Genomic DNA, 27266 nt, shown 5'->3' on the forward strand with positions numbered 1-27266 from the left:
GCACAATGCCCAAATTACAGAGGAGCAGACTGCAAGGCAGAAACTTGTAAGCCACTCCATGCAAATACGTTTCAGCAAGTGAAACAGTACAATTGACAAAAGGTGCAGCTCGGAAGGTCATCTGCAAACTTTGCCCAGGTGTTGAGCAGTTCATTAGGGGCTGCGGAGGGGCATCTCTTGCCATGGGAAGCCATTGTTAAGCGCCCTGACAGATGAGAGCAGACCCTTCTCTTGTCACAATAGCTGCTCAGACCAAGCAAGGCTCATTAAATATTCAGTTCCAGCCTCAAGCAGCTCATTAAGTCAGCAATGAGGAGTGACGCTGGTGTTGGAAAACCCTGCCTCAGTTAACATCACCATGCAGAGTCTCCTCGGATCTCTTCATGTTATTCTGCTCAGTACCTTTTCTGTGATGACCAGCTTGTGCTCTCTGCTTTGCATTAAATACAGGTAAAGAAAGTCAGGTGGATTTAAGTTCTCCTATTCTTTATGGGCCTTTTCAGTGATGAGTCCTGGGGCCCAAGCAAAGTGTCTGTCTTGTTTTTCTGTAGTAATACCAGTTTGCAGGAGGAGGATGGGATGAGGGTTATGTGGCTCCAGTGTTTTATAATACAAATAGTAATTTTTGAAGGATAAGTTTTACAGCAGAACTTTTGTGACATGCAGCAGTTAAAGATGCTGTATTACCATCTATCCACTGTTACATAGCAGAAACTTTTACAGTAAGTGTATGTTGCCTGGAAATGTTGTGTCTTAGGTGAATTTGGCTTAAGTTGTATGCTGAATGATTCTTGTGCGCAGTTTTTGAATGATGTATTTGAAACCTGTTTTGCAGCTGCTGACTTCTGTGAGTATACTTTCATTTTCAGTGGTACCTCAGAATAATATGCAGTAGCACTTACGGTGGGTGGATGTCAGCTGTCAATGAATTAGAGCACACCAGAGTCTGGAATTAGAATTGAAACTGTTGAAAATTCAAATATGTTATCTACTGATGTTTTAAAACTGTAACATCTGTAAGTATGGAGCAGAAGTGGAGAAGCCAAACGTGCAAAAGTTTTGGGCTTTTTCACACCATGAGCCTTTTTTCTTCTTTTTTTCTCCTTTAACAGAAAGTGTTTTCAGACTGCCCATTTCTATGTGGAAGACAGCAGCTCACCCCGTGTGGTCCCCAATGAAAGTATTCCCATCATACCTATTCCAGGTAAGGTGGATTTAATCCCTATATTTTTGCTATTTTAAGTCTAGTTTGATTACATAAAGAAGAGAAGGTTGTGCTTGTGATAAATTGTGTGTTTTAAAAAAAATAGTGGTATTGATGCTGCTCCATTTAATAGAAGGTGCTTTGTAATGGGGCTGTGAGTACCAGTGTTGTACTTTTCCATAGGCATCTCTCCCGTGTTGTTTTAATAGAAATTTCAGAATAACCTTTGTAAAATGTCAAAAGCACAAGCAACACTTCTTAAAAACACCAACACATTGCATTCAAAGTGAAACCAACCGCTCCTTTGGGGTAGGTTGGGGACAAGGAATGCACAGCTCCACTGCTCGCTTGAGATCTGGGCGTTTGCCCCCCACTCCTGATGTGGCAGAGGTGGTGTTTGCTGGGTCTCAGAGAGGAAAGCAAGACGCAAGGATGAGCACACAATCTCAAGTGAAGTTCAAAACCATCTGTTAATTTGGTATTAATCAAGTTATCAAAGGTCAAATTCTCCCCTCATCTATGTCAAGAGCAAAGCAGGTTGCAGGGTTTAGCACTGTATTCTATTAATGAGGCATTTCCACTGGGAATTATCAAGGATCCAGCTCCCTTTAAGCAATGATGACAGAGAACAGCTCAGTGTTATAATGGCCTCTGCAGCCACTGATTTGTTTGATGTTGCTTAGTTTCATGCACGGGATTAATGTAGCCCAAATGTTGGATTGACCTCAGCCCATCAAGTGTTTGTACTTGTCACTTCAAGGTGCTATTCTGAATTTCTTGGTCATATTCTGTAATTTACATTGTTGGTGTGAGCGCAGTGGAAGGAAGTGCCTTGTGGAAGTGCCTCCCTGTTTATTAACTGCTACCTGTACTGGTGGTCTATAATAAGGCTCAAAGTTAGTAGACATAAATTCCAGCTACATTGCCTTTTTCTAAAGGTGGGAGCCACTTCCTGAAAATATCTTGAGGTTCTCCTAAACATTTCTTATGTTTGGAGATCCAGAAGACACCTTTTTCCCCTGATACTCTCACTGCTAAATGATACTCCTCTCTGACCTCAGCTGCTGCTCCTGCATAGGCCGCCCACTGAAACAAAATTCTCCTTTGAACTAATTGCAACTGATGAATTGATAAGCCCTTGGAATTTTTTGGTGGAAGCTGCCAAAGCATGTGAGAAAGTGTTATTTTGCTACATGGATTGCAATGTTAAAATATAAGTGGCATTTTCTCAAAAGCATGTTTTTTGAAGTGATCTTGTTAGCTTGTGAAATCTTAGACAATACAACCTTTAAAAAAGATATTGGAATAGATCCTTGTGGAACCGTGCATCTACCACCTACAGTTTAGTGGACCAACTTCTGCTCTCAGTTACGTGCAAGCAGAAATGCTGGCAGTTCAGAGCAGTGTGCCTAAAGTGGCCAGGGCCTATCCACAGCATGCAGGGAGATGCAGCTGGAGACAGCTGGGCAGGTTGGGGTCGGCTCATCCTGGCCCACGTATGGCCCAGACAACAGGCACAGTGATGTCCTGAAGCAGCTTTAGGGGTATTGGAAATGATGCTGGCGTCTCTGCTCTGCTCTGCTCTATGGACATTGCTGGCATACTCAGAAGTAGTTTTCATTCTTTCATTCTTTTTTTTCTTTGCTACATTCTGTTCTTACTTAGACATACCCTCTATTTCCTTAGATCTGTGAACTCTAACGCCAATCTGCTGGCTGCCTCCAAGAGGTATGCAGCACAACTTTTCTGATCCAAAATCTAAAAAGACTTTTTGTAAAGGAATGGTTTTATTGGTTTTATTCATTATCTACTTCACTTCCCATGGCATACACTCTTGATTATTGCGCATGAAACCACATCACCCATAGGCATGTGGTTAGCTGTGCGAATTTGCTCTGAGACCCTAATCATTATCATTATTCATAATTATCTACACTACTCGATCTAGAGAAACGTGGGACAAAGGAGATATCATCAACTGAGTCAACCACTGGATATTTCAGCTGAAGAATAAATGTAAACTCACACAAGTGTTGTGCCTGACTGACGTATCTATAATCAGTGGCAGAATTCTGAGCCATCTCTACAACTCAGCTGAACAAAATTATTTGTCATTTTTCTTTGCCCAACATACTCAGTTCATATTGGCATCATGTACATTATCTTTGTATGGATATCTTCACTACAACACTTTGTCTGGGCAAGATCTCCCTCAGCAAACCAGCTCCTGTTCCCTTCAGTTTATTTTTCCATAGTTGGGTTGCACCTGCACTTGGTCCATTTTGGTGGAGTTGAATAGGAATAGCAGCAGCACCATAGCTGCAAATCTCTATGTTCTACGCGCTGCAAAACAAAAGACATTCCCATCAGTCCTCCTTTTTTCTCATTGCAAAACCTGCTCCATGATAGTGCAGAAGTGCCCCTCTGTGTATCGTAGATAGTATCAAACAGTGGAATAAACACCAATTCTTCTTTCATCCTTCCCTGTCATTTGTTCACAGCATTTCTGCTCTGGTCCATGCATTGTTCTGGAACGTGCTGTGGCTTTCCAGGTTTGTCTCCCAACCCATGGGCACGACAGTCATTGAGGCTCTGCTGTCAGCAGGACTTGGCCTGATATCAGTACAGAGATAGGTGAGGACTGACACCAAGGCAAAGCTCTAAACTCTACATAAAAAAAAAAAAAACAGTCCAGAGAAACACAGCTCGTAAAGAACAGAGCGGCTGCCCATGCAGCTGGTTCAGTTAGCAGATTGTTCCAGATGTCTTTCACCATTTTTAATATAAGTAAAATGTCTCAGATGTGATGCCAGTCCTTTCAGCTGTGTCTAGACTGTAAGACTCAGAAGCATTTCCCAGTGCTTGGATCACATTGCATACTGCATTGCAGTAAATTAGGGTTGTTGTTTTGTTTTGTTTTTTACTAGTTTTTGAGCTTCTGATTTAGTATATTTAAAATAACTAGTGGTAGAATCTGTGGGAGAAACACTGTCATACTTCTTCAAGAGATATCTCACTTGACAAGGAAACTGCAGGTTCCCAGCTGAGCCTTGGTGTCTCACTGTTTTCTGCTAAGATGTGGCTGTCTCAAGGTGCATCCCAAGGCAGAGGAGCAGAGCTAGGGACTGTGTAAGTCACTGTGCTAGGGACTGCTGAGGTACAGAGGGATGTGCTAACTGGAGCTGAGGACTTGTTTCTCAAGGGCATGAAGTTTTTCTCTGAGCACAGAGGTAGTGCTCTTCAGCTGTTTAAGACTTCACTGCTTTCTGCTCCCCGCGGATTTATGTTCCAGCACCATATTGTGAATTGTACCTATCTTCAGCTTCAATTAAATTCATGAATGCAGTATTGCAAACAGCCGTCCTCTGAAGCCAAGAAAGTATCAAGGTATTTTAAGGAACGTTCACCTTCCTTTTTTCTCTGCCACCAGCTCTGCTCCTGTAGTGCACAGAAGAATTCCTGGTAGCTGTCTAATAGTGGTACTTGTAATGGAGGCTTCATGTGTTTACTGAATCACCCAAACACATTTTTATGGTGGCCACGTGGAACGTGAACACATCCTTTTCAGAGAGTTGTCATGCTGGATTGCAGAGAGCTCCAGAGTTGCACATCCATGTGCTTAAACCTTAAATGCAATAAGTATGTGTAATTAATGGCACAGCTGGGACCACAGGATGGATATGTGCGAGATTGGAGTTGTGCTCCTTAGCAGGCAGTACCAAATAAGATCATGTTTAATGTCTGTGCTAATGGAAAATTCTCATTGTTCCATTCTCTTGGATTGAAATTGGTTTTTTGCTTAAAGGAAAAAAGTATATTGCTATTACATTTATAATTAATGATAGCCTGGTCTAAGATTTGTACAAGAAGATTTAAACTGAGCTCTTATTTTGACACATATAAAATTTTATCATTAACATCTTTATATTCCTGACTGACACATAACTAATAGCATTGTAGCAGATAAAATCTTGAAGCAAGGGAGATGAATGTAGCTACAGTTATTACACAGGTGATTTTTTCATATTCTGCTTTTTCACGTGTCTCTCCTTTATCAAAAATTCGCCCTTGTATTCATTTGACTTGATTATAACCAAAAGTCAGTAATTATCTTGCAGAAAAGGATTCTGTGTTCTTCTTTCAGAATTCCTACCTCTTCAGGACACTCAGGTGTACTTACAGCTTTGCATGTCTTTTCACACTGAAAGACATTTTTATTAAAAACAATGCTTGATTAAACAAATAACTACAGAAATGTGATCATTAATGAGGGAGAGTATCCCCACTAATCAACTCTCAGTAATTTATTATTTATCTTCATTTATCTAAATGACATTTATTTGGATTATAAATGTAAATTTATGATTTCTCTAAGTTAGTGAGGTCACTGGCTTTGAGATGATGCCAGCTGTAGAGCACGTTCAGCAGGTACTTTGAGCTCCTGCACTGCTTATTGTATCCAAACCTACTGTATTGTTTTTTTAGTATGTATGCAGGTACAAACTCCAGAGAAAACAAGGACCTTCTCAATATTAAGAGTTTTTAAATGACTTTGTTGTATCATAAATCAACTGATATTCATGTTATACAAATAAAACTGTTCTTCTATTCCTGACTTTTTTTTCTACAGCAAGCAATGTGATCAGTCAGAAAAATTAATTATTCCAAATGAAATACAATGGCTTCAGTTGCATCCTTATTTTAAATAGTAAAGCAAGAAAAGCCAATGTGCTGCAGAATTAAAGGCTCCGACTGTATAAATATGTGTAATTCAAAAGCATTAAGTCTAAAATCCTTTGAAGAAAGTGGGGCACCTCCCATTTTTATGCGTGGGATTACTTGTAGAGTCAAGTACTAGCGTGAGCTAGGGCACGAGCTGGCAGTGCAGTTGCCTGCTTAAACATTTCAGTTTCAATCAGTGCCAAAATCTGAGCTGTATGTGAAGTTTTTGGTCCCTGTAAATGTGCGCATTTCAGAGTCTGCTTACAGTCTGTAGATACAGAGCTCTTTTTCTAAGCCTCTCTCTAGAGGTGGACACCTGACCTCAATGAATTTGATGGGACATTTTCGATAACCTCAGCCTCAGCTGGGGCCAAATTTCACCCAAGGGTGTGCTATTAATCTTTGCATTATTCTTTATGATCAGCTGCTTTTCTAGAGACAGACCAGATACAGACATATTGGGGCTTTATATCCCTATGTGTGGTGCACAGTCTGATATAGCTTGATACAGCTGCATGGATCCTATTTAAGTTTGGGCTCTGAATGCCCCATTACTGGCTGTGGACACGGATCTGCTGGAATTGCACTCCACATAGTTACTTCTCCTGCAATACTGCACATAAAGGCAGGCTTTTGCTATAGCTCTGCAAGCCTTCACTCTATCTAGTACATATGGAATGGCTGTTGGACTGAGGTGGAAAAAGTTTTCATGTTAAAGTAAGGCATAAGATATAAGGAGTATATTGGATTTAGTAGAGTGCATAAAATAATAGTCGGAAAAACAAAAGCATTTATAGACACGGTGAAAGACATGGGAGAATCTTCATATTAAGTCTTCTTCACATATATCAAATGTAAAGCCTTCAGAGATGGCCAAACTCCAAACTGGACAAGGTAATATGAAAAAGAGCTTTGGTTCTGTCCTTCTGTATTAATTCTTGACTCAAAACTGTCTATGCCACACAAATACTCCTAAACCAACCAGTGAGCTCTCAGGCTACAAATGAGTCAAAGTGAGTCCTTGATCTTATTATGTGGAAATACCATCTCTGATACAGTATTCCATTTTTCTTTTGCAGTTGGCCTCTAGTGCTTTAACATTACAAAGGCAGCTTATTAAGTGGGAGGTAGAGGAAAATCCTTCCTGGTAGGATTGCTAATTGCCCAAACTTTAAATGTAACCCTGTCCTAACTTTATTGCTTTTGCATACTTTGGGCTTCTTTTGAAGGTGCCTGTCGTCCAAAAAAGTGTATGCATTCTGCACTGTCTGCTGCCACTTCTTAGAAAATGAGGTATAAATGAAGGTTTTCCTCTTCCATCCTTTCTAAACAAACACCTTTCTTCTTGGCATTCTCCTTTTTAGCAGGAAATGAGATGCATTGTGCTCCCCTTAAGTTTTGTGGATGTGATACTCCATTCAGATACTTGGACCTGCAAGTGAAGATGGGAATTCCACCCAAGTTTTTACTGTCTGGAATAGTACTGAAAGATAGCCCCATCTATCAGCTTCAGTAGTATCTGACTGTAAATGATTTCATTATAAATCACATTGCCTATAATAATGTTTCTATATATTTGTATTTGTATAAATATAGTTATCTTAAAGTATTGGAGACTTTTGCCCCTTTTCACCTAGTCTTACTTCTTTCTCTGCGTAACACAAAGTCTGAGCATACTAGTATGGTGCCAGATTCAACTCGTATTTTGTAATGATGTGAATCCAGAATCATTTTACTTACACTGATACAACAGATGGTTAAATCCAAGTTAGAAAGAGCTGTAATTATGTCTGTGGTATTAGAGGTGAAGGTATGTTATTAAAACATTTCCTTATTCTCTTTGAAGAATGTGTGGATTTGCACATTGTAAGCATCATACAGGCCATATCAAATGTCACTCTGGTTTCTGGATGGGAAGAAGTATATGATGCAAAAGGAAATAGGCACAGAATATCTGTTAAGGCTCCTAATTAGCAATTATAGGATTCCATTAATCTCTTCAATTGACTAAAAGAATTATAGTCATTGAAATCTGTTTTTTTCAAGTCGGAGGGGGGATTTAACCTTTGGACTGAAGAAAGTGGAAGGAAAAGCATATTCTCTGCATTTAGCTACATCTGTTGCTTTTTTTAGAGAAGGTCAAAGCTGTCTTCAGGTAACATCAGTGCAGATACCATTTAAGAGCACTGGGTATGTTGGTATGTATTTCACCAGAGGTCCATCAAACTGCCCACAAGTAAACATGCGCATATACCGCAGCGTGAGTAATTAATGCTCCTGGCTGAGGGCTCGGTGTTAGAGGTCATGAATAGAAAATCACAGGTCCAAATTAACACTTTCCTTTTCCATTGGTTAGTGTAATAGGCTCTGTCTTACAGCTTCTTTCTTGCTACCAGCAGCGGGGGACAAGATGGGCAAGCAGCCAGGAGGCAGCCGTGTCCTGCCCAGCCGTGAGCTGCCTGGCCTCTCACGGCTCTGGCCCTCAAGGGATGGCTTCTCCTGCCAGACCTTGCATGGTCAGCATGGCCACATTATCCCAGCAGTATAAAGGCTGGAAATCATAAGTGCTTATTGCGCTTTTATCCTTTGTGGTTCTGATACTAATCTTCCAAAGATCAAACATTACATTTGTTTCAACATGGTTTTCCTGAGTTTATGGGCAACTTCAGCAGCATAAGCTGTGTCTCCCAGTGACCTCATATGTCAACAGTATTTACTATTTATTTGTCTTTTGTTTCCCATGTTCTCAAATTGGGTAAGATATTGCATTGGGTTATGGCTTCTAGGGGGAGTCAAAGTGGTCGTAGAAGAGAAAATGCAGAAGAGGAAAATGAGAGAAGAAAAATAAAGGATAGTGAACAACAGAGAAGTGAATTAACAGTGACTATAAAGGTGGAGAGATGCTGCCACCATGCAGTGATGACGATAAAAGAAAACTAACCCTATTTTGCCATGGATCTCTGGTTCAGACCCATCCTTGAAATTGGTGGGAATTCAATGGACTGGAGAGTGCGTTATCTCTAATGTATTTTTTGGCTCACAGATCACAATTAAAATTAAATTCTACCTTCTGCAAAATTAAATTGGACACTCGAGTTTGCTACAGTGAATCCTTGATCTTGGTTGGTCTCAGCTGGGCTAGACTACTCAAGAAAAAATAATAAATATGGATCTTTTCCTGTGACAGTGTGTGAAATTGCTATCATCATGCGAGCTATTTTCAGGGAAATTTAGGATGTTACTTTTCAGGAGAGGAAAGATTGTTTTACAGGCTCTTGCTATTGACTGCTGTTCGTATAGCTCATTCCATTCGAGTGTCTTGGCATCAGAAATATTAATACAAATGTTGCGATGAGGTGGTGATGTACTCAGTATTACACAAAATAAATGTTAGCACTTAAATATTGTTAAGTGCCAGCATTTCTGCATTCTGCAGCTTTTCACTAAGAGAAACACACACTTGTCAAATGTTTTGAATTCTTTATTATTCAGCAAATGAGCATGTGGTTAATTAAAGTAGCATTACTACACCGGGAGGTGATCAGATTGCAAACATATCTTGAACAATTGGCTCGTGTAAATAAAATAGAAGAGAGCTGATTGAAATCTGAAAATGTCAATAGATGCAAAAAGCCACCCTAGAGCGCTACCTGATAAAATAAGAGTAGAGGAGTAATGACATGGTCAATATTAACTGCCATCAGCTGGAGAGCAATCAGGTTGTCAGGGCTGGATCTATAAAATTCTTGCCAAAGTAGAACCTCATTTACACATACAGATCTTCATACCCTTTGCTAAGAAAAGCATATGTGACAGCTTAGGGGTTTTAGCTGCCAAAGATCTTTCACTCTGAATACAGTAAATGTCACATCTATTTATTTATCGTTAAATTTTGCTAAGTATCTGTAGAAATATTTGGATTTTTTCTATCATAATGTAGATGTTCAGAAGGAAAGGAATCCAGATTATAATGCAGCTGTAGTACCAAACCATATGGCTGTGAAATGGGAGCAAAAATACATCACTGAATTACTGGGAGTAAACATAAACTGGATGCTATCTTCAGAAGAATATTAAATGGGATACATAAATACCAGTGTGTTGCCATAAAATCATGCAGTCAGACAATAGTAGCCATCAGGCAATAGATTATTTCACATGCTGAAAGTAATCACAGTTGTATAGCAATTTACATTTTCAAAATGCCAGACTGAAAATATTAACTAATGAATCTTGGCAAGCACAGTGTTTCTACCAACTGCAGTGGTGGTTATAACAACATCCATGCCTTTTTTGAGAGAAAGAGGGAGAAATAAGGCGACCGTCCTACACTCCAGTTTTATTAGGATCTGTCTGGGGCTGTAGGTGCTAGAAATAGTCTCGTTTGTCTTTAGTTCAGGTCAAACATTTAGCTTCTTTCTTTTGAGAAAATGTGGGTCACTTATCAGTGAATATGGGGTACCGTTTGCCCTGTGGTGAGCTAGAACAAATGGTCCAATGGAAGACGTACTCAGTGTTATGAATAGTGCCTGACATGAGAGAAAGCTCAAATTAGTGTGGGTGTTGTGTTCCCTGTTCTTTTGCTCAGAGCCAATTTCATGCTAAATTCTCTCTCTTTTGATACATTTTTGTGGAAAAAGGAAAAAGTTAGTAATTTCTCCATTCCAGAAGAAAAGTCTTCGTTTCTGCTCAACCTGATAAAAACTTACTGAGTGCAATTACGATCTGTGCTTTCCTATTTTGTGACTACACTGTTCTTTTTATACAGCGTGGAAGGAGAGAAGATCTCATCATTCCCTTCACAGCTACCTTCAAACTGCATACAAGAACTAAACAATGCTTGAATTTCAATTGGTCTTTTTAAATAAGATTCACAGGGAATAGACTCAATATTCATATTTGCAGTGCTTAGAATTAGAAATATAATATGAATGTACATCAAAATTGTCCAGATTTATCAGGCTTTCTTATTACTGCATATTGAACTAGCTCTACCGCTGGGAACTCAGATCTGCGTGTGTTAGCACTCAGTACTTTATTTCCCAAGTTTGCAGCTGAGGGTGGATCTTGAAGTTTTACATATAAGACAAATGGCAAGCCTGAATATTTCTTTCTTTCTACAGATGATATGGAAGCAATTCCAGTCAAGCAGTTCGTTAAACACATCAGCGAGCTGTATTCTAATAACCAGCATGGGTTCTCAGAAGACTTTGAGGTATGATTTAATGATCCTCTAGCAAAATGTTGTTTTCCTAAAGTTAATTGCTTATTAATAGTAAGGGGCTGTGTGACATCTGTGTGATGCTGTCATGTCAGGTAAATGCAGTACTCAAATGCATCAGAAGAAAGAGAGAAAGACCAATTTGCCACCAGGTATGAACAGTCTGGGACTGGATGTTTACAGAAGGTTTCTCTGCACCACAGAGCAAGGATCTGAGGCGGGCTCCTGTTACAAGCTCAAGTACAAGGGCTTCTATTAGTGCTTTTAAGGGAAACTTTACTTGATTTTTATTTTATACCTGCAACATGAAGATGCAAGCAGTTGTTTTCAACTCCATATTTCTCTTATAATCTGAAGCTTATTTTAGTCCTGTTGGCCCAGAGTTAGTTTTTGCTAATAAGGTACTTAGCCTTTGCCCAAAAGGAGCAGAACAGTGCTCACTGTGAGAGAGAATAATAGTTTTTGGTCTTCAGTGAAAAAACCCAAACAATGGTTGTTCCTTCCATTTGCACTGTGTCAGTTCCTGGAGTCCTTCTTCCTCCATTGCTATTGGAGCCATTGGTTATTTTGTTCCAGTAAAAGATAAAGGCTTCAGGTTTTGTTTGTGAGTGTTCACTTATTGGAACTATTTTAAAATTTGCATCTTACTAGCTGTTTAGGACAGATTCTGACCTATAAATATGCTATAAATTGGAAGTAATTCCAAAGAAATGAAAGCAATTTGCACTGACTGGGTTACCAACCCATACTGCCAAAATATGGTAAACATCACATAGTGTGAGGATGGACTGCAGTCAAACACTAAGAATTCAGTATTCTCTGCCTAGTTTCTAGACATTTCTTGCATTCAGTCTGATCACAATCACAGCTGAACTTTGGGAAGTGTAGAGAAACAGGAGGAGCCCCAGGAAATTGCATTGGAGCTGTGGATACCGGCTTCCCCATCAGCAAAAAGAGGTGTGTTTGTGCAATGCATGTGAATTACACAGACAGCTCTGCTTACAAACAAGGCAATGAAACAAAATAGGTGGCCTAATATCTACAGCTTCTTTACTTACTGCAGTAAAGACAAGACTGTATGTGGGAATTGTTTTTAATGGGATCATTTAAAACATTTATCGCTGCTGTTTGTTTACTGTCTATAAAGAGTGGCTGCTTTGTATGATGCCCAAAAACCATTGTGCAAGTTAGAAACATTTTGTATTCATGAGGAAGGCAAATGTGTAAGGTGTTAAAGTGATTTAGTTCAATTGACTGCTGGCTGGATGGCTGAGCAGGAATATTGAGGCATTTAACAATGTTGATGGTATTCAGGACAAACATTTATTCTCCAGAGAGTAGAATTTGATCAGGATGATCAAATGCAACTCACTCTTCTCAATTATTTATGAATTGCGACCCCAGTGCTATTCATCACAGCTGGGTTTTACACCATTTAATTATTCAAAATAATCACCAACACATTTGTAAACTTGGTCTGGCTTTAAGCTGGCTTTGCTTCAGCTGTCACAAAATCACTGCTATTAACAAATGTTGGACACCTTCCGTCCATGTTTTAGGGAAGGAAAACACTGCTCTAATAGCCCTATTTCTCCCTTTCTCCCAGAGCCCCCCGCTGCGGATGCCACACCGTAGCTGCCAGTCAGGAGACATGGCTTGAGCCAATTAGTCCTGTTCCTGGGAGTGCAGGGTCCCCTCAGCAGGAACTTAAACTCTCCAGCTGCACTGCACACGAATTCTGTTCTCCCCACTGGCTCAAAATTTAGATCTTCTCCTTTGAAGTCAGCATAGCTGCATCAGTTGTGTTTTCTCTGTCGCTGCGGTCTCTGCCTCCTAAAGACTAAACAAAATCTTCTACAGTGAGGAGAGGGAGTAGGAACAAGAAGGTCGCTGTTTGGGATCAACCTTCCAGCTCCCTTTCATTGCTTATGTTCTGCCCTGCGGACACCTCAGGGGCCTCATTTTCTGCCTTACAGTTCACAGAGATGGGATGGAAGAGTGAAGCCAGAATTGTTCACAGACACTGAGGGTGAAATGATGCCTGGTTTTTGGTGTGAATCTCCTCCTGTGTTTTTGGCAGCACACTGTGTGTGGTGTGGAGTTAATTTTTAAATGAAGAAGGTGCCTGTGAAAGTAAATTTTATGAATGCTATCTCCCTCCTCTTAAAATGAGTGTAATTACAGCAAGATCTTTCCTGAATGTGCTTAGGAAGCATTTCATGTGCAAAGGAAAAAAGGACTGGGAACTCACAAATCTTGTGATGGAAAGTACATCCAACCTGATTCCTTATTCCCTGTGGGTAACTAGTGCAGGTAGCCAGCTTTCTTGTCTGGTGATAGCTGAGCTTTCCTCTATGTACAAACTGCTGAGATTTCCTTTGAGTCCCATGAATTCTCAATTTTTGATATAAGCCAGAAATATATAGCCCAATTTAATATTGAGCAACGTTAACTTTTTGAACTCAAGTCCACACTCCTGCATTATCAGTGCTAGTTTCTGATGTAACTCTTTGTATTTCAGCTTGGAATTTGTTTGACTTAAAGCTGAGAAAAGCTCAAGGAATTTTTTTGGCTTGTTTCCAGGCAGCACCAGCCCTTTTTGCCACGGCATATGGAATGAGATGCCATGCAGCACTGGGGCAGGGTTTGGTGCCTCTTTCCCTCAGTTTCTGAGCAGAGACTGAGAGGTGTAGCCAGGAATTTTCTTGGCATTGCTATGTTTAATAGACTTTTATAGGCCTTTCTTCCATAAATTTCTGGCTGCTTCTCAAATCCTTGTAGACTCTTAGTGCCTAAAAGCACTAATGCCCAACTTCCCACAGCAGTGAATTCTACAATTTGTTCCTCTAGAAAGGATTTCCTTTTGTTTTAAGTCATGCCTAATAACATCTGTGTCTCCTAGTTTTTGCATTACAAAGTATATCCCTTTTCATTTAAACACCTCATATAATTCTCTGTGCTTCTGTGTATGATATTATCCCTTCCTTAATCAACAATTTTGAAATCTAAAGTATTTGTTCTGTTGCTTGAGGAAGCCATTCTACACTTAGGATGACTTCTTCACTGTACCTTTTTTCTTCCTTTGCCTTATCCTTTCTGAGCTGGGGAGACCAAAGCTGTGCACAGCGTGTAATGAGTGGATTTACTGCAGAGTTCTGCAGGAGCACAGTGATGTTTTCTCTTTGGTTTTCTATTACTTTCATCCTTCCTAACATACTATTTGTTTTTTAACAACTATTGAGCACTCAGCTGACACCTCTAGAAAACTATCAGCTGTGACCCCAAGGTCTCATCACTGAATGGCAATGGCAAATTGAGAAGCTGTCAGTGTGTATATATAGTTAGGGTTGTTTTTCTCAAGTACATCACTTTGCATTTATCAACATTGAATTTCATTTGCCATTTTATCATTCAGCACTCGGTATTGGGAGATCATTCTGCTTCCCTTGGCAAACAGCTTTTTTTTTTTTTTTTTTTTTTTTAAATTATCCTGAATAATTTTGTATTATAAACACACTTTGTCTCCTTTGCGGTCCATTTATGAATAGATGAGGTCCCCATGATGTCCCACTGGAGAAATGTGAACACTGACAATTCCCATGTGGTAAATACCTGTTCATATACAAAAGGAATTTTCCTTTTGCTCCACAACAGATCAGTTTTTTGAGTAATGTTTTCTGAGAGGCCTTTTCTAAAACATTTCAGAAATCCATATATGTGACTCTCTTCTAGACTGTCCTTGCCTATGGGTTTCCTCAGGGACCTCTCCACAGTGTGTTAGAGGCACTCACTAACTCTGCTATTTATTATAGTGTCTAGCAGTTTTCCCCATAGACCAGTCAGACTTAGTGGGCTGTAGTTGCCTGAAATCCCTTCTGATTCTCTTTTGCAAAACTGGTGTTACATTCACCATCTTCTATTCCTCTGATACTCAGTCTGATTATACAGGGCATGTGCCCTCCAAATTCTTGTATCAAAAAGAGTGTGAAGTGCCACCTCCCACAGCAAAGCTTTTCACTCCCTCCTCCTGGCCTGTTTCTGGAAGAACACAGTAATTTCTTTTCATAGTCATGTCCTTTCGCTCTGAGCATGGAACATTAAGCCAAGAAATCACCCTCCATCCCCAAAGCTAACTATGAATTTGTATATTATAATGTCCTTTTTGGATTTCTGAGATCCGATGATTTTATTTACCTCCCCCCAAATTCTGAGTGGGTCGGTCAGCAGTGCTGCAGGAGCGATTAGAGTGGGTGAGTGCAGTCTCTGCAGACCTCTCTCCTGCCCGTGGCTGTCCGAGTGCAATGAATCATTGCCAATTTGGAGTCTGAACAGGCTCGCTGAACTCGGAGGCAGGCTGTCTAGCTCCCTCATCACATAAATTGAAAATATCTTTATACTCCAGTGGCACCTTCTTCTAAATGTCTTAAAGTGTAAGAAAATAACAAATCCATATCTTCAGTGATGGGGCAGGGATTTGCTGGCATTATTCTCATGGTTGTTGTGACTCGGGGCAGGGGTCACTAGCTCTCTTTAACCAGCGACCTCGGAATGTTATTCTCTTGTGAAGGGCTGCATTGAAGACTGAGATAATGCTGCACTTTGCACATTTCTTGAGACACTAAAAATACTGTGTAGTTATACTGGCATCCTTTACAGATTAGACACAGTGTACACCAGACTCATTACTGTATCTACACCAAGGAATTTGGCAGTAGAAAGATGCCATTTCAAAAGCGTGCTGCTAGCAAACATTGCTGCACTGGGAAACGTTTTAGAAACCTGACCTAAAACTGCCATAATTAAAGGTATTCTCAGGCTGTGCTTTGCTGCAGTGAAAGCAAAGGAAAGCAGCACTGTGCAGCTGGAGGATGAAGGATCCCTGCAGAGGAGGGCCTTCCTGGAGTCTAGCTTACTGCCAGATCCAGACCAACAAGCTGGCATGAATTAAGAGATAAAGTTGAAGAGAAACAGCAAAAAAAATTCAGATACCATAGAATCATTTGAGTTGAAACAGACCTTTAAGATCATCAAGTCCAACTATCAACCTGACCTACCACTCACATCACTAAACCAGGTCCCTTAGTGCCTTCTTAAATACCTCCTGGCTGGCTGTCACTAATGATATTCCCAAAAGTCTATGCCTAGAAGCCCCACTCAGAAGAACCGTAGCTGCACATGGGGAGGTTTTGGTCATATTCCCACCTCCATACATATTGAAGGGCAGGATGCAGTGAGCAGATGCTCCACCATCCTCTGCTCTCACATCTGCAGGCAGCACCTGGGCATGCAGCCCAGCAGCATGCACACCTCAGTGGTCCCAACTTGCTCACACTTGCATCAATTTTTAACTCTTTATTCATGATTCCTCCGCTGTTATTCCTGTGTTCAGTCCTTTTGGTTTATTTATTTTCCCCTTCTGTCTAGGCTGTCCCCAGCTCACCTCTCTCTTGAGTGCCATCAGAGAGTTTCTACTAGTGCTAAATTATTGCAAAAATCTACAGTGCTCCTGTGGGAGATCTTCAGATGCTACTTGCTGTCTCTATTGGTGTGCCATCCTCATGTTTGCTGTGATAAAAGAAACAGCAAGAGCACTACCACAGAACTCTCTACTTTGGGATTAAAATAATAGATCAAAAATGATCTTAGGGGCGGATGAACGAACTGCTTTGGTACTGAAAAATACCACAATTATATCAAAATGTAGCGATGGATCTTCTCTAATTTAGCCCTTCAGATTAGGATCCTTCCTTTGTTCATGACTCCTGCTCATTGCTATTCATAGGCTTTTACAGTTCAGCTCCTCCTAGGACATCTCCTTAATGAACTAATGGGAAACAACAGCAGCACTGCATCAGGCCAAATCAAGAGACCGAGTTCCTGCTCAGTCACTGTAGCAAAAATTCCTGCTCAGAGCCTTATATTGCCAGCAAGATGCTGGAGCTGCTTGATTTTACACTTAAATGGAAATTCTTTGAAGTTTAGAAGAAACTAATCTTTAACTTGTTTCAGAAAGGCAATGAAAATGGGTCGTTAAACCTGGGTGTATCAAATTCCAATTAGCATTAGCATGGACAATATAATTAAAAGCTAAATTAGCCATAATAGCGTAGACTAGAACACTTTTTACAGTAACTAACAGTCAACTGAAACGATGTACTTGGGTTTCTTGGGTTGTCAGTGATAAGTTGAAAGGACAGAATGAGATCTTTTATCCATTTATCTTTGGACAGTAATGTGTTCTGCAGAGTTAAACATGAGGAGCAGCAGCACACCTTTACAATCACTGGAAGAGACTAAGCAGGATTGAGGAAACTGAAGGAAAGAGCCCAGAGCTGAAAAGTTCCTTTGATATGAGAGGGTGAATAATGCATGTAGTGATAGGGGCATTGTGCTGCTCTGAGGTGCTAAAAGCAGTTATGTGCTAATTGCAGTTTGTTAAGGCTGCAGTGAGCAGTCTGGGATCAGACCTGACCTGGTGATCTGCCTGCAAACTTAGGTTGTAGCAATGATACGACATGGGGATGCCTTACATGCAGAAAGCTGGAGGATGTCCTCTGGCCTCTTCTGGTCAGCCAGCCTCAGTGCCCCAGTGCCTTCTTTGTGTTGTGGACTGGAGCAGGCAGGCTGAACTTGAAATGGCCTTTTGTTGTTCTACACAGATGTTAAAAAAGACAAGGGAAAAGAAAAAAGGAGGCACATTGGCAAGGGGAGGCTTTTCTTGAACGGTCTCCTTTTGCTGTTCTTTTGCAAGGTGCAGGGGAGGAATCCACCACTATAGCAGTTTTCCAAAGTATTAAAATTCATTTAAAACGTTCAGTGTTAAAAAAAGGCATTTTCGGAGGATCAGCTCTCACAGCATAAGACCTTCTTTTCCACTGCTGTGTTTTTCACCATCTTCCCTTAATCTTCCTCTTCTATTAACTTTGTATTGGCCAGCTGGGAACACGTACAGCTGAGAAAACAGTCGGCATCAACATAAAAAGGTTAATTAAAGTGATTAACCCTACCAACAATTCCCTTATGGAAGAATCCTATAGAATTTAATAGAAAGGGATGCATTTACTATGTAGTATTTAAACTGTCAGAGAAAATTCCTTAGCAGGGATGTAATTCCCTATTAAATTCTCTAACTTTTTAGAGTATTCTCCACAGAACCTTACTGGATTCATCTGTACTGCATTTGGCATAAATATTTCAATGCTAATAACGTCTGAAGAGAGTTTTGTAGTGATATGGGTTTGAAATAAGGCTTTTCAGAAGTGGAGGAGCATTTTTTAGGAGTGACCTCGAGCAGCACAGCAAGGATATTACATGATTTCAACATGTAGAAAAATAAATAAATAAAAGGTAAAAGAAAATAGCATTAAATGACAGTAAGAGGTAAGCGATGCTGCTTTGCCATTTGTGACTGAGGTTGCACTGATCCTGCCTGGTGTATAATCAGAAGTCACCTGTTTACTGGAGCTGACAAACAGCATTAGGGGGAGCGCACACTGTAGTGTGGGTTTTCTTCTGTGATAGAAATGGAACTATGAAAATTCTATTAGGACCAATTGAGAGTTTTGCCTGATTCTTCTTTGTCTTTGCTCAGTTCATCTCCTTGAATGTGAATGTAGTGTATTTCTCCCTGTGGAGAAAAAAAACAATTGTTATTTGGGAGTGTCATGTGGATATAAAAGCTATAAAATGCTCAAGGTTTTAGTATACTTGGCACTTTTAAAATGTAAATGTTGAGGAAGATATCAAAATTGCAGTGCATCTCCTTTGTGAAACGTCTGCATAATGCTGAACTCTGATACATCTGCTGTTTGTATAGCATTTCTCTTGATAATTTTTCTCTGTCACTTAGCTTGTGATCTTTGTAGCAGCTGTGAGCTCCTAATGACTTTCTCTCTTAGGCAGGTTCTATACTGTTATTTTTAAAGCCCGTAGTACAAAGTAATTCGGCGCCTCCCCATTTGTCCTTGGGGAAATGGGTTCCATTTGGCGAGATTTCTGGGACTTGACAGTGATTTGAATAACTAGCTCCTTCCGCAATGTTGTTAATTCCAAACATCGATATGTTTTTTAAAAATGTGTTTTAAAACTGCAAATATTGAAGCTAATGACAAAAAGGGGGTTTACTTTGTCAAGAAGGTTGTAAAAGAAAAAAATCTGACTCAGAAGTGGTATCATATGTGAGCTGGAGGATTGCAGTGATTTGGTTTGCTGGGCAGTCCTGATGGGTGTAACTGTAGGGCAGCCTGGCCAAGGGAAATAGCTGCTCTTCTGAAAGGGCAGAGAACAGATGGTGCACTGCCCCATTTCAGTAGCTCTGTGTTCTGCTCATGGTTAAGGGTGGTGTAAGGAAGGATCGGTTTAAGAGCTAAAAAGTCAATTGGAATTAGGTATCTGACCGAGCTAGACTGGTGTCTGCATCTCTAGCTTCATGAACACTGCAAGCCCAAACACATCCTGCTTTGTAAATGACTGAATAGACGTAGCTCCAGAATATATATGTGGATACAACCTTTTATCTTTTCCTCTGTATTGTTGGCTGTTAATCACTGTCCAAGCAGTGGTATTTAAAGCACTAGCTGTTACCTTCAGCAGTCTATTTTATTTATACTTTATAAAAGGCATCTCTTCAGAGAACTAGCGAAAGGTCAATGCCAAACTGAAATGTCAGAAACCCCGTTCGGAGAGGTTATAAGCAAATAAGTTGTCCTGCAGTCAAAAGTCTTCTGTTGAAATGGTTTTGATGTTTAATTTCTTAGCCTGCATTGTGGCCGCTCCTGCCTTTGAAAGCACTCTGTCTTCTGAAGGGGGGAGAGAGTGGGGCATCAGGAGATGCAGTCCAGAAGATGGATGGACTGCTGGTCGGAGGGGCACAGTAGACTATTGCAGTGCCCAGACTGCATCTGTCACCAGGTCTGTGGAGAGAAGGGCATCAGGGAGCAGCGAATGCCTTCTTAGTTTAAGCAGACCGTGTCCTACAGGACAATACTGAATGACTGTGTTTAATCCAGCAAATAAGAAATTGATACTTGAAACATGGCTTCTGTGAGCTGTTGCAAAAGGAGATAAAACTTCATTCTTCGTGCTGACACATTTTCTGTTTGAATAATTTTATGCCTAGGAAGTGCAGCGCTGTACGGCCGACATGAACATCACTGCAGAGCACTCCAACCACCCTGACAACAAGCACAAGAACAGATACATCAACATCCTAGCGTGTAAGTAAGCACAACTGCAAGCATGTTTAATCAGCCAGGAAAGGCACTTTCACAATGTGTTTGTGTGGCTGGCGGACGCAAGTGGTTTAAAGTTACATTGTTCCACAACAACTAATAAATATGTGGAATTGCAGCTGGGAGGACATTTTCCTTCTAAAGGCAGTGGACATTTTGGCTTCTCTGAGGCTACGATTTCACTCCAGCTTTTGTTTTAAAGTATTTTGCAGTTTGATGGTCCAAGTGTAGATTTAGAAGTTACCAGTTTACTATGAAACTTTGTGGAGGAATAACTGGGATAAATTGATGATCAGAGCTCTTCTGCTTGCAAACATCTGAAAACTGGCCTAAGGGAAGTGCATGGTGGAGCAACGAGTTTTACTGATGATCCCTGGGATTCCTTTGTATTCCCAAAGATGCTAAATCTTAGAGAGTACATCTGCTGTATTTCAACCAGCTTCAACTGTGTGTATGACTTGGACAAGCGGTGATCTTTGTAGCACAGTGCTGGCTTTGCCTGTATTCCTCTGAGAACTGCAAATCTGGACACAGCTCTAGAGTGCAGATTTCTACAGGGCTGGAGTGTAAATGCAGTAACTTTTCTCTGATGTGGAACAAATGCAGGTACAGCAGTTACTGTGGTTTAGGAATAAAAATGGAGAGTAACGGATATTAAGTTCCTATGCTTATAAACGTTGCAATAAATCTTGAATGTTTTTGATGGCATAGGAATGAAATGGCTGTATCCCATGCTTAGAATCAGTTGAGGTACAGGCTGAGCACCAGTAGCACTCTTGCTGCATGTCCTTGTGCAAGGAGATCCTTTGCAATTGTCCCAGCTGTGATTTTAGACATAGGTATCTGGTCCCTCTAAGCACTGAGAGAAGCACCATTAGAGAACTGAAGCAGGAACTTCAGTACTACAGATAGCACCTGGAAGAACGTCTTTCTCCGTTGTATGTTGGAAGGCAAATAAAGCCAGATGTTTCCTGCTTGAAGTTAGCCCGTGTCTTGTTTCTGCATGTGCTGGAAGCACCTCCCAGCCCCACACTGCTGCTTAGAAGCAGAAGGGCTGCCATTTTTTTCTGATTTAAGCAAGAAGTCAGATATTTGAGTGCGAGAAAAGCAAGAGCTAAAGAGTGCAACAGCGTGATCCAAAGTCTGTCTTCTTGGTGTGTTGAGGGTGGTGAAGGAGTGGGGACATTTGCTCTGCTCCCTGAGCCAGCAGAGGTGAATAACTGCTACCGTGATCAGATGGCCGAGAACAGACAGTTCACCCAGATGGCCGAGAACAGTCACGTTCCACTTCAGTCCAAAGCCAATTGCTTCAAGATATTAATAAGGGCTACTCCAGTAGCTGGGAATTAGGATGTTTACTTGCAATTCTGCATCATATTTCCTTAATGCTTCTTCTTCTGTTTTTTGGCCTACAGATGATCACAGTAGGGTGAAGCTGAGGCCTTTACCAGGAAAAGATTCTAAGCACAGTGACTACATTAATGCTAATTATGTTGATGTAAGTTATTTGAATTATTTTTTCTTCTCTAACTCTAAATCCTTCCCCAATGAGGAAGTATTGCTACTCGTGAAATGTTCATGTTTTCCAGCTTCACATAATAGTTTTGCTACAAATTCCTCGCTATTCTGAATGAGAAAGGCACCTTTCTTTGTTACCTTTAAATTATTAATTTCTCTGCCATGATACTGCTTTCATCTCACTTGGCATTATGGTTTTCTTTGAAGGGTTACAACAAAGCAAAAGCCTACATTGCTACCCAGGGACCTTTAAAGTCTACCTTTGAAGATTTCTGGAGGATGATTTGGGAACAAAATACTGGAATCATTGTCATGATCACAAACCTTGTTGAAAAAGGAAGAGTAAGAGATTTTCTAGTTTGTTAGCAAATACTCCTTACCATCTCTCCAAATCATGTGGGCAGAATTTGTTTTAAATGGTCTGGGATGATACGTGTTGATGTCTAAAATGTGCCTAAATAACTGAGGGTTACATAGCTAGCCATGATTTTACTTTTTTAAAAAGCTCTAACCACAAATACAAAGAAACAGCTCAAACCTTCAGCCAACCCATCCAACTATGTCTTTGTTCAGAGAAAATGCGATCAGTACTGGCCGTCAGAGAATAGCGAGGAGTATGGCAACATAATAGTCACGCTGAAGAGCACAAACATTCATGCCTGCTACACTGTGCGCCGCTTCACGGTCAGGAACACAAAGATGAAAAAGGTGGGTGAAGCCTTCACTGTTCTCATCCAGATGCCTTCTAGCTTGTGCAGGATGCAAGCCGCACAGGAGCAAAATTCAGCTGTTGCATTAGCAGCAGTGGATGGGAAATGAGTAAGCAAAAACAGAATTACAAGGAAGCTGGTGATAGGTTTAACCTATATTTCTTTCTCTCAAGTTTGTTACCACTTTGGTATCAGAGCTGCTGCTGTCATTACCTATTCCTGTATGTCTTTTCCTTGCACTGTTTTTCCACCAAACAAGAAGCAGAGCTGCAGAAGATTCCTTTTGTCATAGTCCAACACATTTTCATCTAAGCAAGCTAATAGGACCGAATGGAGGAACTGAAGTAGAATTGAAGGATTCTTTGTTTCTCTTTCCTGATCTTTCTCTTCTTTCTGCTTACAATTTGCATGCAGGGTCAGAAGGGAAACCCAAAAGGGCGCCAGAACGAGAGAACGGTTATTCAGTATCACTACACTCAGTGGCCTGACATGGGTGTGCCAGAGTATGCCCTTCCTGTCCTGACCTTCGTTAGGAGATCATCTGCAGCCAGAACCCCAGACATGGGACCAGTGGTTGTGCACTGCAGGTATGAAGGATCACAGAATCATAGAATGGTTTGGGTTGGAAGGGACCTCAGAGATCATTGAGTTCCAACCCAATGCCATGGGCTGGTTGCCAGCCGTCAGCTCAGGCTGCACGGGGCCCCATCCAGCCTGGCCTCGAGCACTTCCAGGGATGGGGCACGCATAGCTCTCTGGGCAGCCTGTTCAAGCACCTCATCAACCTCTCAGTGAAAAATTTCCCCCTGGTATCTGATCTTAATAGATGTGATCAAATGCTTGATGGTCAATATACCTATTTTGCAGAGTGTGCTCTTTTAAATGCCTGTGAAGGCAAACTCTGTATACTGTTAAGGCAGCAGTGTGTCTGCCCTGTGGAGTGAGGGAGACGTGAGTTGCCTTAGTCTACATTTTAAGTGTGCTCTAATCAAAAGCATCCTAGTTGTATTAGCAGCATGATGCTGAGCTGCTGAGCATTGCACTGACAAGGCTATGCAGTTCCTGGTTCCAAAGCCTGGTTTCCTGCCCATTAAGTGCATGGGCAGGGCAGGATCACCTCCACTGGCAACCAGAAAGTTCCTAGAAAACTTAAGTATTTTGTTCAGAAACTTTCATGATTGAGGCTAGCAGTGAATTGAAAGTCTAGGAATAGGTGCATTTAGTTCTGTTCTGCTGTTGTGTGGTCTGGCTGTATTACATGGGTTTCTCTTATGTTTTTCGTAGTGCTGGTGTTGGCAGAACTGGTACCTACATTGTGATTGACAGTATGCTGCAACAGATAAAAGACAAAAGCACAGTTAATGTCCTTGGTTTCCTGAAACATATCAGGACACAGCGCAACTACCTCGTCCAGACAGAGGTAAAGATTACAGTGGAGCTCAGTGTATGGCCATGTTCATTTTTATGTTGCAGTAAATAGATGTAACTGAAATAGATTTTTCAGTTACATCTCTGTAAGTATTGAATATATCACAAAATATTTGTTGCACTGAAATGCCTCTCTTTTTCTAGACCAGAAACTTCAGATTTTGCTTATGACTTTTTCAGAGTTGTGTGTGTTCAGAGTTGTGAATGGTTTTTTTTATTATTTGGCCATATTGGCATGTGTGGTTTGTTTTGCATACCCTCCTTTGGTGCTCTACCCCTCAGTTAAAGCCAGCCATTTAGTTTATTCCAAGTGCTTACCTGACACGCTTTGTTTATCTAGGAGCAGTACATTTTTATTCATGATGCCTTGTTGGAAGCCATCCTTGGGAAGGAGACTGAAGTATCTGCAAACCAGCTGCATAGTTATGTTAACAGCATCCTCATACCTGGCATAGGAGGGAAGACACGATTAGAAAAACAGTTCAAGGTAAGGCTTATCACTCCCATCCAGAGGGACCTAATTTCTCCACTTTGTGTTGCTTGGCATGCCTTCCCTGTTTGTTGTCATAGATAATGAACCTAACCAGAACACTTGATTAGCACAGCAGAGCATCTTGGGAAGTTCAGGGCTCTACAAGTCAGCCATGCTGCTGGGAATCAGCACTAATGCTCTTGAAGTCAAAGGTGCAAAGTGGAACATGAGCATTGCTTTGAAGCTTGCTGCTGATAGTCTCCCCATTTTGAAGGAGCTGAGTGTTCCTTGGCCTGTGGGTAACTTGGCTGGAGGTCTTCATCAAAACAGTGATGTTATGCATATACATGGAGAAAGAAATGAGATGAAGTTCACTATTTCCGTGTTGCAGATAAATAATTTAAAATGTTTTAATACCAAGAAACACAACATGTCTTTCTCATTGCTAATGGCTGTGCTTGCTGCTTTTCCCTACTGTATTATAGCTCAGCACTCATCATGGCCAAAGTAAAATTATTTGCTTGGATCTATATGAAACCTATAATTTTCTGATTGCATTTTTTGAATGCATTTATAACTTTTTTTGTGGGACTGCATTTCATATGATCATACGTGATGTCAGTTTTCACACCTAAACTCAGTTTAATAACCACATAAGGAACTGAAGCTGTTAAATTTTAACAGGTGCAAAGCTATTCAAAAAATGAACAAGGTAGTCTCAGAATTCACTTGTAGAAATGTCAGTACTCTCAATCAAGAAAGACATTCCAGGTGCATAATTACTACATCAAAGAAACAAGCACAGGAGTGTGCACACACACGGAGAGAAAGACGTTTTATTAGAAAAAAATTATTCCACTGCTATAAAAAAAATATCAAGTTATAAGGATGAAGATTTTTTTCTTACGACTTATGGCAAAATTTGCAAATTTGAAGTGCCATTTTCCAAAATGGCTTACTTAGTCTGCTAGAGCTGCACAAGTGTTTAGAAACTCTGCAACTTCCAGTGTAACAATGTCAGTACAAAGATGAGTGAAGTGCTATCATGATTAGAGTGGGTTTGAAACTAGGACTAAGAAAGCGGTGATTATTAAATTTTTCCCTGATTTCTGCTGCTATCTTAGAGCTGGCAGAAAATAACTTGTGCTCATGCCTTGGTACAGAAGTTCACTTTCAACCAACTGAGAGTAAAATTACGTTAAGTAATGAGTTGCTAGTGCAAGAGATGGAAAAGCTACCTTCACCCTTCTTGCTCTGGGAGAGTTTCCCATACACTGGGGGAATATTCAAAGACAAATCTGCCTCCCTGACTTTTCATTGTGCCTGGAATGAATTTAGCAGACCAGATAATATAACTCTCAGCCTCAAATCTCTGCTGCTGGTGTGCTGAGTTCCCAAAAGGCCTGGCAGAAAAAAGCAAAGGTATTCTGGAGGAATTATCTTGCTTTCATTTTGAAAGAAAACATGAAAGTTTGTGGGTTTTTTTTTTCATAGTTTTATTTTGCTAGCTTTTCTTCCTCAAGACCTGCTTCCAACTGAATGTATCTGCAAGTCTTTGAAATGTATTCTCAAAGATAACTAAACGTACTGTTCTATGAAAATGCATTTTGATGGAACTTCATTTTCAGGATGCTTCAAAGCTAAGAGCTGTAGAGATCTTCTTAGCCATTAAACAAATTGTATGAAAAGATGATTTCCATTGGCATCTTAAGTACTTTAAACAAGTTTAACAACGCGATGTATTCTTCTACTGATGCTTCTTCCCAGGAGTTGGCAAAGAAACCACCTCTCTTCAGTTAAAGTAGTAAGTCAGTCCTCACAGCACTCTATTCTCTTTCAGCTGGTTACACAGTGTAATGCAAAATATGTGGAATGCTTCAGTGCTCAGAAAGACTGCAACAAAGAGAAGAACAGGAACTCATCAGTCGTGCCGTGTAAGATCGCATCTTCGGTTTGATTACTGCCTAGCATAAGTTTTTGTAGTGAGCACTCCCTGTGTTATGCATGAAAAGGCATAGCCACAAGGGAGAACAAATGTGATCTATATAGACCAAGCTGTCTTGTCTTTCAGAATTAGTCTGAATGAAAAAAAAATAGTTATGGTGTCAGTTAGATATACTGTCCAAGTGAAATGTTAATGTGAAGTGCTTAAGAATTTGAATAATTAGGTGGAGGATAAACCTATGGATACTGTGATAATTATTTTGATGCACCTCCCAGCTCAGGTGAGATCTCCCAGAGTGATTGGCACAAATGTTTTTATGATGTACTTTATAGTACATTCATTTTCTGTGTGCAATCCTTCCTCAGATTTGGGGGCCACAGTTTCAGTTGTTAACATGGAATCTGTACACAGTTACCAGGCAGCATGAACTTGCTAAGACCAAGCATAGTCATGATGTCGTTCCCATCGCATTGCCCAGAGCACAGGGCATACAGGACAAGCAGTACTCAAAGTAGTGCAACGCTATATGGGCACAGATTTGGTCCATTGTGAAGTTTGGTAACAAAAAGAGAAATCATCAGGATATACATTATAAACAAAGGTGAATGGACTGAAATAGACTGTACGACCTCGCAGATCATGTCATGTAGCTGCAGTGATTTCAGTTTGGCAGTAGGAGCCTGTCAGTTGGCTTCAGGATGTTGTTGAACCCAACCCTCAAACATAGAGCAGTGCAGACCTGCTGAAGAACATTCACTTGCTTCTGGGTTGTCACCCTTGATGGAAGGGTTTTATCTGAGAAGGTTATCTCACCTT

The 27266-nt window shown here is 40.6% G+C and overlaps 1 protein-coding gene across 1 annotated transcript in view; it reads left to right on the top strand.

Moving 5' to 3' along the window:
• Positions 1–27266, top strand: part of PTPRG (protein tyrosine phosphatase receptor type G) — a 378843-nt gene that overhangs the window by 338925 nt on the left and 12652 nt on the right. The window contains exons 14-23 of the mRNA XM_031606378.2: positions 1113–1204; positions 11050–11141; positions 20266–20362; positions 21793–21875; positions 22103–22237; positions 22469–22603; positions 23020–23192; positions 23890–24025; positions 24374–24520; positions 26346–26439. Of these exons, the coding sequence (XP_031462238.1) occupies positions 1113–1204; positions 11050–11141; positions 20266–20362; positions 21793–21875; positions 22103–22237; positions 22469–22603; positions 23020–23192; positions 23890–24025; positions 24374–24520; positions 26346–26439 (1184 nt within the window). The remainder of the gene's footprint in view (positions 1–1112; positions 1205–11049; positions 11142–20265; positions 20363–21792; positions 21876–22102; positions 22238–22468; positions 22604–23019; positions 23193–23889; positions 24026–24373; positions 24521–26345; positions 26440–27266) is intronic.

This window comes from Phasianus colchicus, chromosome 11, assembly GCF_987193195.1.
Source record: "Phasianus colchicus chromosome 11, bPhaCol1.hap1.1, whole genome shotgun sequence".
NCBI classification, from domain to species: Eukaryota; Metazoa; Chordata; class Aves; order Galliformes; family Phasianidae; genus Phasianus; species Phasianus colchicus.